Raw genomic sequence first — 15,647 nt, forward strand, 5'->3', positions numbered from 1 at the left:
ACCGCCCATCCCTCCCCTGCCTTCTCGTACAGCCTCGCCAGAGAGGCCTCTCCCTGGAGGCTGAGCCGAGCGCGGGGCTGGCTTAGGGTCTTCAGATGCTTACAGCATGGACCGGTCCATCGGACTCCTGGCCTGCCTGGTGGGCATCCTCCCGATGGGTGAGTCTGCCACTATTCTCTCTGGCCCACACTCAGAACAGAATAGATGCTCACACAACTGCAGGGACGGTCTTCTCTCCTCGCACCTGGGGCAGCTGGACACTCCAGGAAGCGGTGGCGACGGAGGTCAGAAGTTCAAGCCCAGGTTTTGCCTTCGGTTTCCAGTGACCTGGGGCAATCCTCTGACTTCTCGGGGCTTCCGTGGCCCCACCTGTAGAAAGGCCCCCTGCTCGCCCCCGCCGTGAGGATCCTGGGAGATGACGGGCAAGCTCAGGAGAGGACAGTCCAGGCTCTGAGGGATTTCGGGGGTTGTGGTCCTCCAAGTGCTGTATCTCTCCATGGGCACAGCCCAGAGTGGAGGGGAGGAGGCGCGCAATAGTTTGGGGTAAGGGTGGGGGTGATTTCCCACGGGACACGGGGCAAGTGAGAGAGGACACCCTGAGCATCCCGTGAGAACTGGGATCCCAAGGGCTGAATGGGATTCAGCAGCAGGCTTAAGTGACAACGTCATTGGTCACTCAGCTCAGTGACTTGATGTCTCCAGGAACAGTGTTTTGGTTGGGGACCAACTGCCTGAGAATTTGGGTGGCGAGAGGGCCATTCACCTAAATGCAGTTCCTTTGGCTCTTCGCCCGATCTGCAGAAGGAGAGTATCAGACAGCAGGGCTCGGGAGTCTGCATGTTCAACCGTCTTCTCAGGTCACTTTTTTTTTTTTTTAAAGATGTATTTATTTGTTTATTTTGGGGGGAGGAGGACAGAGAAACTCCAGCAGACTCTGCACGGAGCGCACTCAGTCTCAAAACCCTGAGATCAGATCTGAGCCAAAAGCAAAAATGGGAAACATAACCAACGGTGCCACCGAGGCCCTGTCTCTAGGGTCATTCTGAGGCACAAGGTAGTTGGGGGCAATCAGGATAAATGACAGAGGCCATCCTCTGAGCTCCAGCCCCTCCCATGACTGGGCCTCTGGACTCGGCATCAGTGCTCCCACCAGTGGGGCCACAGGCCATCATGCATGGCCTGGTGACTTCACTGGCATCATGGTGCTCTGGGTTAGTCCATGTTCCTCGTCTGGGGCCCTGTCTCCACGACTGGATGATAAACTCCTTCTCCTTCCTCTGGAGCATTCAACACAGGCAGCGTCCAGGTCAGGTCTGGTCTGGATAATTGCAGCACCCGCCCACAGACGGCTCTTAGACATGCTGGGCACTTTAATTAGAACTGTGCGTAAACCTCGGAACCTACTGAGAAAGGAACTACTCTATTCCCTTTTCCCGGATGAGACAACAGAGGCGCAGAGACACCCCAATGGGAGGTGTGGGTGGATGTGCGGCTCCAGACCGGGCCCCCACGGGTCCCCACCCCGTGTTGCCGCCTGTCCCACCACACACCCAGTGGTGGGGGCGACGAGGCGGGGAGGCTCTCTTTTCCCAGAGTGACGTAACTCCGCCGCCTTTCTGGGATGATTTAGGTTTGGGCCCCACTTAGACAATAGGGGCTGGAGGAGGGGACCCCGCCCGGACCCGGGGCTGGTAAGAGAGCGGTTCAGAAGTGAGTGTCAACGTCACATACACCTTTGAATCCCGGCTTTGCTACTTACTAGCTGTGTGGCCCTGGGCAGGTGGCCTCACTCCTGGGAGCATCAGAAAAGTGGGGATGCTGGCGCCCGGTTGAGTGTTGTGAAGGATGATTAGATCGTGGACAAAAGCCTGCCAGCCCGGTCCTGGGGCTGAGTGATTGTGCAATAAATGACAGGGAAATCTTGCTGAAGTCACATACCCTGGAGAGAGGCGAGGTGGGGGTGGGGGTGGCTTGGGTTGATTTCTTTCCTCCGGTTGAGGGTCAGCTGCTGTGAATCAGTTAAAGACGAAAAGACTTAGAGGAAGCCTGAGCAGTCATGTGCCCAAGAACAAAACCCAAATCACACAAGCGCTCCTGCTGTGGGTCAGATTTGCCCAGGGAGGCTGAGGCTTCTGGGGGAGGAGATCACTTTTTCTCATACTGGCAGCGTCTTCACTGCCACCCCGAGAGGTCCAGGATCTGGGTGAGGGGATCCTGCTTTCTGAAACCCCCCTGGAGACATTCGCCTGTGAGCTGCTCCATGGGACAGCGGACCTAGACAGGAGACTGGAAGATCAGCCTGGCATTGGTTGCTATACGGGAACCCTGGGGCTTCCTGAGCCGGTGCCCGAAGTCCCAGTCTCCTCCCCAAACACATCTCTGAGCAGAGGACCAGGGCAGGCCCTTGGCAAAAGTGAAGTGGGAGGAATTCGTCCAGGAAACCCCCTTCTACCTCTTGTGCCTTTCTCCTTCATACCGATGCCACCCACCCCCCAGCACCCAGTGCCCTGGGGCAGCCCCAAATCTCCCAGGGGCTCATGCACACTCTCCCTTGTCTTTCCCCTCTGGCTCCCCACAAGTCTGCTCCTGGAAAGCTGGAGACACCAGGGAACAGGCAAGTGGGAAGAACAATGGTCTGGGAGCTCTGACTGCTTGGGTGCAGCTGGTCCACAGACCTCCGAGAAGCAGGTAGAGGGGTCACAGTAGCGGTCATCCTCAAGGACTTCTGTGTCAGCCTTGACAAGCAGCTCGTTCACTCTCCACCATAGCTCTACAAGCAAAGACCCTTGTCCCTACTTTAAGGAGGCCCATGGGAGTCAGGTGACTTTTCTGGGGTGTCACAGCCTGGACTGAAGTGCTGGAGTCTCCCGGGGGCAAGGCCCATCTTTTCTACCACCTGCGTGCAGCGGTGGGGAGCCCGGAGCTCAGCCTGGCTCAGAGGAATTTACTAGCTTGGAACCACTGCCAGAAAACAAACCAAAAGGCAAGACAAATCACAGCAGTCACCCTAGCTCGTGGGGGGTGCAGGGGAGCGCCGGGGGTGGGGGTGCAGGGAAAGGCCGGGGAGGAGATGGCCTGCTGTCATGGGACCCGAAGGAATCAATGGGAGAGTTTCATGAGCCAGGATGCTGCTTCTGCTCCTGATGGCTCCTATGGTCAGCCGCGTGGGCTGAGAAGTCCTAGCTGGGGCAGAGGAGGACCGGCGGGGAGCAGGGCCCTGAGAAGGCTGAGGGGAGCACAGACAGAGATGAGCTAAGTAGGCACTCTGGGGAGAGCACCCCGTGGCCTACACTGGCCCCAGACCGCAGTCAGCTGTGACTGCCCCTCTGATCTAAGATGCCAACGTGAGCTACAAAAGGTGGGATGTCAAGGTACCACGTCTTCACCCCTGCTGCATCACCTCGAGATGTATGCCCAGAGCACCTCCCTACCACTGCTCGGCGTCCCCACCCCGCTACCTTGCAGCCATACTCCCTCTGCAGGGCTGGCGGGAGCAGGAGGCTAACGTGCATCGAGCATTTCCTGGGCGAGCTACATGTGGCTTCACTCAACCCTCAAGCCCGTGAGGAAGGTATCAGGTGCCCCATTTGGCAGCAGAGGAGCCCGACAGCTGGGATATTAAGTAACCTGCCCGAAGATCCCCCAGTAAGTAAGCGAAGGAGCCTAGAACAGGGCCAGGCTCGGACCGGGTGCTCATAAAAGGCGGGGAAAGCATGAGCACAAGTGAGATTGTCCCCCAGGTCCAGCCGTGCCAAAGCTGGAAGGCGGGCCCACCATGGAGTGACGGCATACTGGATAGCGAGAAGAATCTGGGTCTCCTGTTGACCCTGGAGGTCTAATGGTCCCGAGGCAGGGAGATCAGAGACTCTACAACCAGGGGCCAAGGTTTCAGTCCAAGAGCATCCCCTCCCTTGTGCTAAATATGGGCAAGAGCTGCTGGAGGGAGCAACACATGTCACAAGGTGCTGGGAGCTTGGGTTCCTGCCAAAGCACATGCGTTTGCTCCCCAGGGCAATCCCTGCGGGGACCTGCCACCCTCTCCCTGCGTCCAAAGTCTCCTTGTAAGGAGGAGTGCAGGCGCTGGCCTCTGGAAACACCATCCAGCAGGCAAACAGGAAACACAAATCCCCCCGACAGGAGCCAAGATCTTACTACAGGACCTCTGTGTGCCCGCTCAGCTCCTACAGCAGAATCCTCCAGGGAGAGGGAGGGGTTGGGGAGGGGTGGCTACCATTTGGATCACACTTCAGGATGTTTCCAAACTGGGCTGTCATGCCGGGACAACACAGCACAGGGGACAAAGTAGGAACAGGAACCACAGAAGGGGAAGCCTCGGCTCTGCTTCTGGTTGGTCGGATGAACTTGCACCAGTCACGTTGCCTCTCTGAGCTTCTGCCTCCCTTCTCCAAAAGGGGCTGTTGCCAGTCGCTCATGGGGCTGTCGTGCACATGAAATGATATGAGGAGTGTCTCCCAGTGAGCACCCAAAGCACTGTGTACTCTGGCCCCATTATCTGGGCATGCCCTGTCCCCCCGATGCTGACATCCTTGCCTCTCTGGTCTTGCTCACCTGCCACCTTCGCTTAGAGCACCTGCAGTCTACGCCAAGGTTTGGCAAATCCCACTCCTTTCTCGAGGCTCCGCCGAAAGAATGCCTCCTCTCTCCCTCCAAGCATTCCCTGCCTGATATTTGCACACCTCTTCCCCCAGCCCCCACCACCCTCCCCTGCCAGCCTGGTCACCCTCCCTTCTGCTCTATGACAGCAATTCAACAGCGATTACTATGTGGCAAGTGCCTGGTGAGACAGTAACAACACATATATGACCAAAGATCCGCCCTCCAGAGCTTCTGGGTGCCTGGGCGAGACACACAGTTGACTAGCCCATGCCCACAGGGAGAAAGTACATCTGTCAGCCCTGGGGCACAGGGGAAGGATGCCAGACCCAGGCTGGGGGTTGGGGAAATGCCTCCCTCTGGAGGACGACTCAGCAGAGGCCTGGGGCTGGCTGGGAGGGAGGTGGTGAATGAAATGGGCCAGGAATCTTGTTCAGACAAAGGAAACCTTGTCGGTGTCCCTCATTAGCAGACCTGGAAAGCTGCAGTGTAATTATGTGTTCGCAGATCTGTCTCCCTTTCTGAGTGGTGAGCTCCGGCAGGCTGATACGCCATCCGATTGATTTTTGTAACCTTGGCTTGTATCCAAGTGCCTGGCTTAGAGTGGGACCGTGTCTGATACGCGTTTGCTCATTGATGAGTGCACAATAGCAAAACCTACCTGGGGGGATCAGCACCTGGCTCCAGGACGCCTGCAAGATGCAGGAGGTCAGAGGAGCCTGAGGTTACAGAGGGTGGAACTGTAGGGAAACCGAGGCACAGGCTGAGCCTCAAGAAGGGGGAAACACTTTCTGCATCTGGGAGTGCTGAGTAAACCAGCAGAAGCTTCAGAAAGGGCTTCTCAGATTTGAAACCAGGCCCTTTGATTATTAACAATTGAACAAACAAGCTCTTAACTGGAGATAAATGTCATGTCCTCCACTTCAGGTCAAAAGCATAATTCACTTGTCCTGCAGAAACAAGAGCTGGCTTACAAGCACATTGTGTGAAAATAGAACTCATAGTTTTTATCTGATGGCAAGCTTGGCCTAAGCCCAAAGTGTGGTTTTATATGAGGCAGAGCTCACACAACCCAATTCGTACCCCCATGCTGCTGGTGCAGCACACACCTGCGCACACCCCTGTGGCACAGAGCCATGGCGCACCCCTGTGGCACACACCTGCAGCATACCCGCAGCACACACCTGCGGCACACACCTGAGAGCCCCATCTCAGGCAACTATGCTGCAGAGAGAGCACGAAGCAGGCAGTGAGAGGCAAGGGAAGGCCTGGAACTTCCACCAGAGAAGGAAAGGCTTAATGGGTCCATGATAGCCAAGACGGGTCCCAGAAGGGTCCTCACCGCGTAGGAACGTGTGTCCCAAGAACAACGTGGTCGTGTGTGTAGTGATAGATGTTGATTCTATACGGGAGGATTGTGCCCCCCTGTAGATAACTCATCCACAGTCTAGGCTCCTTGGAGGACTGAGGAGATTCCTACCCAAGGCACGACGTACCCCCAATAAGTAAAGAGCACTCAGAAAAGCTGGGTTTCTCCCATCTTCTGTCTGTGTGACTCTGGGCCTCCGTTTTCTGAGCTATAACAATATCTCCCTGCCTTTCTCCCCCAGGGTGTCTTGGGGGTCATGTGACAGGATGTATATAAAAGAACCGTGTGAATTACAAAGCTCTCGGGAAATATAAGAGCAGCTATATTATTCCCTCTCAAGATCCCTTTTGGGAACTGCATTCGGGGTTCTAGCTGGGCAGACCTACCAGCCTGTCCTCCCTCCTCGGGGAGATACCACCGCCACCTAGCCTGGTCCTCTGAGGCCCCATCCCCCCTCACCCACCTGCTCAGCCCCTCCCCAAAGCAGCACACGCAGGGGACAACAAGGACAGGGGCTCTCCAGCCATCTTGGAGCTGGAGGCAGAGCACAGCTCCCAGACCTGAGCTCAACCATACTTCAGAGGCTCACAGCACAGGCTGTGAGGAAACTAAGCCCGGAGCAAGAACACAGCAGGAACATCTACCACTTGTGGGCTCTCCGCTCCCTGTCCGGCTTTGGGAAGCCCTTCTGAGTTGACCTGGATTCTAAAGGGACCTCATCCACCAGCTCAACACATTAAGTTCGGAACCTACCATCCCTTGCTGAGGTCTCTTTCTATTCTGTTAACGGGGAGCGCTGGGCTCCTTGGATGAGGCCCAAGCTTCCCTGCCTTTAGTGCCCTAGACTGCTGGCTGTGGAGTCGGGCAGTCCCGTCTGAAAGCTGGCTGTGCCTCCTTCTAGCTGTGTGACCTTACTTACATACTCAACTTCTCTGTGCCTCAGTTTGTTACATGTAACTCAAGGATAACTGTGCTTCCATCTAGGATCGTTTGTGAGAACCAAAAGAGATACTACAGGGAACTTGCTCAACGCAGAGGCTCATAGTAAGTGTTTTTATTTTCACCATCGTGGGAGGTGGGTGCTTGGGGCTGTAAGGTAACCACGGATCCTGGGGCTTGTCTGCCGCAGGGCAGGGGTGTGGGAAAGAGTATGCGGTCGATGGGCCTGTAGGTGGGACGTCCCCGAATGAAGCAAATACTCCCAGAGAAGGGCGGAGAGGGGCCAGGCACCTCGAGAGTCATGGGAGTCAAAATCCCGGAGGGTGCCTCTCGAGTCACACGGAGGGTTTCTGGGTCTCCACAAGACAGATGCTTCCTGAAACCCTGGGGTTTCCAGCCCCCCCCCCCGGGTGCTCCCTGAGTCCTGCGGGTTCCAGGCTCCCCAGCGAGGGGTTCCCCCAGAGTCCGCTGACGCTCCCGGGCGCCCGCAGGTGCGCCGGCGCAGCGCTGGTCCATGCAGGTGCCGGCCGAGGTGAGCGCGGCGGCGGGCGAGGCGGCCGTGCTGCCCTGCACCTTCACACACCCGCACCGCCACTACGACGGGCCGCTCACGGCCATCTGGCGCGCGGGCGAGGCCTACGCGGGCCCGCAGGTGTTCCGGTGCGCGGCGGCGCGGGGCAGCGAGCTCTGCCAGACGGCGCTGAGCCTGCACGGCCGCTTCCGGCTGCTGGGCAACCCGCGCCGCAACGACCTGTCGCTGCGTGTCGAGCGCCTCGCCCTGGCCGACGATGGCCGCTACTTCTGCCGCGTGGAGTTCGCCGGCGACGTCCACGACCGCTACGAGAGCCGCCACGGCATCCGGCTCCACGTGACCGGTGAGCGCCGCGCCCTTCCCGCCTGCCTCCAGGCCGCCTTCCCGCGGTGTCCCCCGGGGCCTCGGGGCGCCCGCACAGCTTCCACCAAGGGCGTGGAGAGGGGGGCGACGCACAGCACCTTTCTGCCGGGCAGGGGGCCGCACACCTGGAGATGGATGCGGGCCGCCCAGGAAGTTGTTAAAAGTGCAGAATGCTGGCCCTCAGAACTGAGTGGTGCCAGGGGAATGGGCATCCAGATGAAGTTCGTAGGGAGTGAATGGGCCCAGGGCTCTCAGTCTAGGGGGAGGGACACGAGTTGAACAGTAATGGGAAGGGCCCCCGTGGGATGTGTGCTCTGTGCACTGAAGGGCACACACAGCCCACCAGAAAGATGCCCAGGGAGACGCCAAGTGCGCAGTACTTTGCTAGACCCTTAAAAAGTGGAGACCAGGGTACCTTGTCCCTAGAGCAGTAGTTCTCCACTCTGGCTGCGCACTGGAATGAGCTGGGGAACTTTTTAAAATCCTAGCCTTTCCTGCTGTGAGGATCCCGTTCTGGGTTCCACTCCGCCCAGAACTTTCCATGCGCCCTTGGGCTGGCTGGGTCGCCTCTCCAAGTGCATGCCAGTTTCTTCCCAGGGCCTGCGCTGCCCTGCCATAGACCCAGACATTCAACTCTAGATCTTGGTGAGGTTGTCTGGGAATGGGAAGTGCCCTTGAAAGCCTACCAGCAGACAGTCCCTAGCCCTGAGCTACAGCCACAGTAACGACCATAGATTGAGCATGTCCTGTGAGCCAGGCCCGAATCCAAGCACCTCACATGTAGTAACTTGCCAAATCTTCTCAACGACCCCATAAGGTAAGTGATCCCCATTTTACGCATGAAGAAACTGAGGCACGGAGCTTCCAAATAACTTGCCCAAGGCCACATCTCTATGGGGACCTTGGCACCGTGGCGCTAGAGCGCCTACTCGCTCCTCCCTGCGCCACCGGCCCCAAATCTCTTGGTGACTGAAAGGGACTGAGAGGGGTCCTCCCTTTGCCCTTGCCCTTCCCCGCCGCTTCTCTGACCACAGTCCTCTTTCTCCCCCGCCCCCCCTCCACCCCGTCGCCGCCCCGCAGCCGCCCCGCGGATCGTCAACCTGTCGGTGCTGCCCGGCCCGGCGCACGCCTTCCGCGCGCTCTGCACCGCCGAAGGGGAGCCGCCGCCCGCCCTGGACTGGTCCGGCCCGGCCCTGGGCAATGGCTCGGCCCCCGCACCGGGCCCGGGCCAGGGTCACGGCCACCAGGTGACCGCCGAGCTGTCCACGCTGGCGCACGACGGCCGCTACACGTGCACGGCCTCCAACAGCTTGGGCCACGCGGAGGCCAGCGTCTACCTGTTCCGATTCCACGGCGCCTCCGCGGCCCCGGCCCTCGCCCTCCCGCTCGGCGCGCTCGGCCTCAAGGCGCTGCTGCTGCTCGGCGTTCTGGCCGCCCGCGCTGCAGCCCGCCGCCGCCTAGGTGAGTTCACCCCCTGCAGGGTCTGAGAGCCTCTCAGACCATCCAGGTCAGCAGCACCCGCCTCACCCTCTCCTGGGACGAAATCCAAAATTAGTCACAGCTGCTCTGTTTGTGGCCTTTGCCGTGGCTTCGCTGTCTTGTCTTTTCTTGCCGGTTCTCCAGACCCACCAAGCGTTCTGGGCGCCGTGGTCCTCAGAAAGGCAGGTTTTTCTGCTGGGCCGTTCCTCCCTCCGGGGTTCTCATCATTAACTCCTGGTCATCTCTAAGGACACTTCGTACCCGGCTACCTCGTGTTTGTTGCGTGTCCCTTCGGACCACTTTCTGTGGTGGGGTGGAGAGGACAGCAGGGCCTGTGGCCTGAGGCTACCATGGAGATTCACGCCTCCCCCTTTCTTTGTCTCTCTCTCTGTCCCTCACACAGAGCACCCAGTCACCCCGGACACCCCACCACGGTGAGTACCCTACCCTCGCCCACCCCGGGCTAAGGCCCCACTGGCCCAGGCACGCAGGGTTCTTGGGGCTCGCGGCATAAGGAGAAAGACCAGGAAGAGGGTCAGGGCTGGGATCCGGGGCTCCATCAGGGTTCTGACCTCCCCCGCAGCCTCCCGAAGTCCTGCTCTTCAGTCTCCCAAGTTGTTTCTGGCCAGACCCGGCCACGGGGACCTGCTCTCCCCCCCCCCCCCCCCCCCAGCGTTTACAGTTTGGGCCTCACACTGGTGTGTGAGGTGCTGAAGGGTCATTTTCCCGTCTTACGTCCGCACCTAGATGTGATTCCTCGAGCCTGTGTTTCCTCTTGGGCTCCCCAGCGTTCTGGAACAGGCAGACTCACACAAAAGCCAGTTCGGGGTACTCATTCTCCCCCAGAGCCGAAGCCTTCGCAAACAAAATGCCATTAGACGTTCAGAGGGATTAGGCTAGGACGTACTGGCCCTGCTGTCCAGGCTCCCCTTCTCTCTCCGTGTCTGTTCTGTGAAGGTCTGCGTGGAAGAAAGGCTCCAGTTCACTGACCCCAGGCAAGGTGCCTGGGGACAGGGATATAGGGAGGCAGAACAGGGCTTATTGGACAAGCCCAGGCATTCCCATAACTGTCCCTGTCCATGCCCTGAAGGCTTTACAAGTCACATGACCAGCCCAGGCCCTCTCTCTAGTCCCCCGAGTTCTTGAGAACCAGTGCGATTTCCCTCTGTGTTGCTAACTCACGAGCTCACTGTGACACCTAAATCAGAGAGCTGAGGGCTCAAGCATTTACGGAGAAACTGCCATGTACCAGACACTGTGTTGGGTGCTAAAGCTACAGCGAAACCCCCCAACTTCAGGAAGCTCACATTTTAATGTGGAGAATTTAATAAACACATAAACAAGTTCCTTGTCGATTCTAAAGTACGAGCTGTGAAGGAAATGGACAGGGCCACGCAGCAGAGCTCTGGGGAGGGAGGCAGCCGCTGGGTGGGTCACAGGCTCAGGGGCAACCCAGGAAGGGGCCGATGGGAAGTCACTGAGTGGTGATGGGAAGCACCCGGGGGGCCCCATCTGAAGAAGAGTGGGGGCCCGGAGACTTTCCGGGAGGCTGCTGGGGAGGCTGGCCTGGGTGCTCGGAAGGAGGCGGAGGGTGGGGCAGACGGAAGGCAGGGCTGAGCAGGGGCCCGGGTGGGCAGCACGAATGAGGGAGGCAGCCAGGGAGCCCTGGTTTGGTGCCGCTGACTGAGATGACGATGACAGGGAGGAGGGGACGCAAGCCCGCACAGGTCCGTCTGAGACGGGCGCTAAGACGTCCCGGGGGAGGAGCCGGGGAGCAGATGGGGCTCAGGAGGCCATGCCTGGCAAGAGGAGTGTGGAGGGCACCAGGCGCAAAGACGGCTATTGATGCCACTGATGAGAACCCCTCCAGAAGACAGTGTCTCTGGGCTCCAGGAGGCCGTCCACATGGAGGCCTCCTCCCTGCTCCGCAGATGCCGCCGCTGCCCTCTCTCCAACCTCAGTCAGTCCCCAGGCTCTGTTGGGTCTAGGCCGGGCCCCCATTTCAACTCTCCTTCCTGCCCATTGCCGGGGCATGGTTTGAGCAGTTGGCATATCCCCACTTGTGCACTGGAGGGTCAACCTATTTTCTCCATCCACAGGCCCCAGGCTCAGGAGTCCAACTATGAGAATTTGAGCCAGATGAGACCTCGGGACCTGCCAGCAGCCATGTGTGTACCATGAGGAGCCCCTTGGCCGCTGGCATCCACTCATACCCCTTGAGGAGCAGAGGCCAAGGCCGGGCTTGGTTGGGACAAGCCTTCCTGGCTCCTAGCCGCGTGGGCAGCCCGAGGCTGGGCGACCTCCCATGAAGGGTGTCAAGACCCTGCTCACAGAGGCTCAGTGGTCTTCTGCAAGGATGTCTGTCCCAGAGCCCCCAGGATATTTATGACAGTGGGACCAGTGTTTTGTGTGTGTGTGTGTGTGTGTGTGTGTGCGTGTGCTCCAGCATGAAACTCACAAACTCTCACCCTTTCCTACATAGAACATCCTAGTAAGACAGAGGTATTACTAGGAGACCCTGGTCAGAGGGTCTCCCAGACTTGGACTCGCTGTGTGGACCAGGGTACTTTTTCCACCTCTGGGGGTCTCAGTTCAGTTACTCGTGAGCATGGACTCGTGAACATGGGGTATCCTTCCCTTCTGGCTGCTCGGCCTGTCAAGATCGGAGGAAATAATGGAGGAAAGGTACTTTGGGAAGTACAAAGCCATGTACAGATGGGAAGGCATAACAGGCTCCTCCTTGGAGGCACCCTCGGGACGTGCGGAGAGTTCTTGGACAAGTGGGGCCCCACACCAGCCTGGCTGAGAAGGAGGATTCCAGAGAGCCAGCCTGGAGCTGGGGCTTCTGAGGCTGGGGCTGCGTAAACCTGTGGTCCCAGGAACGTCCACTCAGCCATGAGGAGAAGCCTCATACCCCTGCCTCCCGGGGTCTGCTCTGTGACTGCCCCCCACTTCTGCCCACCTCTTACCCCATCGGCTGCTCTGAACTGCCCTGAGCTGGGACCCCTGTGGAAAGGAAGTGAAACACCCATCCCCTCCCTGTGTCTGGGATCCACTGTCCTCAAGGACCAAACGCTGAGAGGCTGGAGGGGCCGGTCTGGGCTGGATGGCGCCACAGCTATGGCTGCTGCGGCGGTGACCTCTCCCTGTGAGCCGCAGGCCCCTGCATGGGCGAGGTCCAAAAGCACCAGTGATTTCCCTGCATCTGCCCGAGGCCTCCCAGACTGACTTTGCGGGGTGCTGCGTGTTTTAGCTCCCGCGGTCCTTGGGGTCTGGGGACAGGGGAAGAGGTGTGCTTGAAACCTGGGCAAGCTGGAAAGACCAAAGGGCCATAGGGTTAGGGGACTGACGAGGCAACGGGAACAAACTTTCTTTCCCTCGGAGCTTTTCCCAAAGCTAGGCTGGAAACTCAGAGCAGGGAAAGTCCCCGGCCGATGCTCTCTGGGGAGGTGGCCTGAAGTTCAGGGATCTTTACAAGGTAACAAGCAGGGCAGTGGGTGATGGGGCACCCTTGCTCACCAGAGCCATGGCCAGGGCAAGCAAGTGTCACTAGCTCTGAGTTAACATGGGACCCACCTGGGAGTCTGTTTGAATTGCCAAAAATGCGCTTGGATTTGCACCTCCTCCTACGAGGATACTGCGGGCATCTCCATGGAGGGTCCCGTGTCACCAGGGAAGCAGCGAGGGACACGGGGTGGTGCATCTTAAAATATCTGCGTAGACTTCAAGGCCTGTTTTGCAGCCAGGAAAAACCATGGCAGAGTTATTTGTTAGGGATCTGTTTAGTGCTAGGAATCGGGCCAGGCGTTTGGACAGGAATGAGTAAGACGTGTGTATCAGTCCATCTGGGCTCGGTTGTGCAGCGCTCACCAACAAGCCCCCCGGTCACAGTGTCTGAGAACATTCGGGGTTTACTGTCAGCAAAGTGAGGCCCGTCATGACCGGGCATTGGAGCAGTGCTCCTTGCACTTCCTCTGGGCCCTGGGCCCCCAGGATCCACCATCTCTCACTGTGGCTTGTTGGGTTGGAGATAAAAAGAAAGCACTATAAGATCTCCCACTTGAGAGCAGGACTCATCGGCCAGAACTAGCCACGTGCCCCACTCACCCTCAAGGGGCTGGGCAGTGAGACCCGACACTGTACCAGGAATCAGGTAACAGAAACTGGGGGAACAGCCCTGAGGGCTCCGCAGTCAGACTTCCCAGGATTTCTCACATTAGCGAGCGACAGACCAGTAGGTGGAAAATCATGTAAGGGCAACAGTATACTGAAGGCGCTATGGGAGCACGCAGAAGGATGACTGACCCAGTCCTGGGAAGGCTTCCTGGAGGAGGGGACATGGAGATGGTACTACAAGCGGGAGGATGTAAATTGGAAGGTAAGAACAAAGATGATGCCAAGCAGAAGGGACAGTCTGAGCAAAGGCCAGGCGGTCGGACCCAGCATGGTATTGATGCAGCTGAAAGTTGCTGGAACATGAGGGCAGAGGCCAGGCGGCGGGAGTTAGGGCTGCAGGAAGAGGAGCCTCCCACAGGGTGGCCGAGAAGCAGAAGGCAGCTGGGGTGCCCACGTGGCCCAGCGCGGTGCTGACTCCCTGCACGGCCCAGCGGGCTACCAGCACCCGCCCCGATGCACCACGCTCTTAGACTGGGGTTTCCACCTTGATACCCTGGGCTCCCTGAGTAGTGTTTCTGCCATGGTTTCTGGGGGTTCATGGGCACCTGCGGAGCTTGCTCACATCCCTGTTCTAAGTGCCCCCTGGGCCTCCTAAAAGTGGGCTCTGGGGGTGGGCACTCAAATATTAAACAAATGCCCATATGATTGGCCCCAACTTTGTGTTACGATCATTTTCGAACTTGCACGCGTGAGCACACACACACAGCTAAAAAGATGATTGTCCAGATACCCACCACCTCCATCCAACAGTTCCATCATTTTGCCATATTAGTTAATGTGCACACGTGCACATGTGTGTGTGCGTGTGTGTGCACGTGCACGTGTTTGGCTGAACTGTTCAAGAGTAAACCATTCGACACACCACAGTACTTCAACCACACCAGCGGCATCTCCGGAGAACGGGAGCGCGCTCCTCCAAATTCCAATGCCATTATCACACTGGAGAAAATGAACAATAACTGAACACTGCCTTACAGGCCACATTCGTATTTACCCAGTTCTCAAAACGTTTTTTAGCTTGTTGTATCTGGTCAGGGTCCAGTGGACCCCGAGGGATTCTTAGCAAGCTAGAGTCTGAGACTCCTTCTGGCGGGGCCGGCCCAGCTGACAATGGAGGGAGCTAACCGGCCACCGTTCCTTCCTGGGCTGTGTGCAATATGAAGGAGGCTTCCAGAAACCGCAGAAGTGGCATTCCTCTGATGGAGGGCTTTCACACACGGTGACGGGCGGTGGGGCTCCCTCTAGCACTCCCTCTACCAATCTGCTCACCGGGCACAGGCGGCCTCCCGCTTGGGCTCCAGCTGCTCTGGGGCCAGAAGGGGAGGGTGGTGACGGGGCTGCACTTGGCCATCACGAGACCCCTGGGAGCCTGGAGCTGCCACTGGGAGGTCTCCCTGGAGAAAAGCCACCATCCGTCCTCCCCAACCAGACCATCTGTGAGCACAGGGGCTCCGTCAGTGGCAAGCAAGGACCAGAGCCACATGCAACGGGTGCAGTCAGCACATGGTCCCCAGCCCAGAAGTCACAGAGAGGAGCCCCAGGAGACTTGGCATTTTCAAGTCCTCAGTGAGGCCCAGGACACACAGCTGGAGCCTTCCCCTCCTCCGTAGAGTGCTCTGGGAACGGGAGTCCATCTGTCCCAGGAGGGCGTCCGACAGCCTGAAGAATGCCCTCTACTGCCTCTCACCAAATGCCCCCGGAGATGGTCAGCAGGAGGAAGAGATGCCCATGGCCTGGGCGACCCAGATCCACCAACTGTCCAACACACTTTCCCTGCCCTTGAGGAGCTAACCTAACTTTTATATCGAGATGTGTCTCCGTGAGAACCCCATTGTCTGTGAGAGAATTGGCACTGGAGGGGACAGAAGTGACACACGGCGGGTCTGAGTTTTCACATACAGCCCCCTTGATGGCCTGGACTGGAGAGCTGGGCCCACCGCTCACAGGGCCTTCAGGCCAGTGGGACCTTAAGAGACCCAGAGTCAGGGGTCCCAGGCTTTGTCCCACCTCCAGCTGTGGCCACTTAGGTCAACGACACCGGTCCGCCAACAATAGCCCCTCACATGTCCTGAGTGCCTCCTCTGCGACCTTAGGGAGTTCTCACTAAAAACCCAGGGAACAAGAAAGGCTGCAATTATCCTCATTTACAATGAAGGGGAAATCTCTAGGGATTTG

General features: G+C 58.3%; 1 protein-coding gene across 1 annotated transcript; it reads left to right on the forward strand.

The window, feature by feature from the left end:
• Positions 1 to 20: 20 nt before the first annotated feature.
• SIGLEC15 (sialic acid binding Ig like lectin 15) lies at positions 21 to 14,040 on the forward strand. The gene is made up of 6 exons (XM_059410054.1): positions 21 to 158; positions 6,968 to 7,027; positions 7,414 to 7,797; positions 8,898 to 9,278; positions 9,700 to 9,730; positions 11,396 to 14,040. Exons 1-6 carry the CDS (start codon positions 107 to 109, stop codon positions 11,475 to 11,477), a joined length of 990 nt encoding a protein of 329 aa, XP_059266037.1. The 5' UTR covers positions 21 to 106; the 3' UTR covers positions 11,478 to 14,040.
• Positions 14,041 to 15,647: the final 1,607 nt, after the last annotated feature.

Source organism: Mustela nigripes, chromosome 8 (assembly GCF_022355385.1).
Source record: "Mustela nigripes isolate SB6536 chromosome 8, MUSNIG.SB6536, whole genome shotgun sequence".
Taxonomy (NCBI): domain Eukaryota; kingdom Metazoa; phylum Chordata; class Mammalia; order Carnivora; family Mustelidae; genus Mustela; species Mustela nigripes.

Bases quoted from the DNA above. Each gene is read 5' to 3' on its own strand.
- SIGLEC15 (XM_059410054.1), top strand. From the start codon at position 107: ATGGACCGGTCCATCGGACTCCTGGCCTGCCTGGTGGGCATCCTCCCG. The intron at 159-6,967 runs GTGAGTCTGCCA...GCTTCCATCTAG, and splicing joins GGTGGGCATCCTCCCGATGG to GATCGTTTGTGAGAACCAAA. The intron at 7,798-8,897 runs GTGAGCGCCGCG...GCCGCCCCGCAG, and splicing joins CATCCGGCTCCACGTGACCG to CCGCCCCGCGGATCGTCAAC.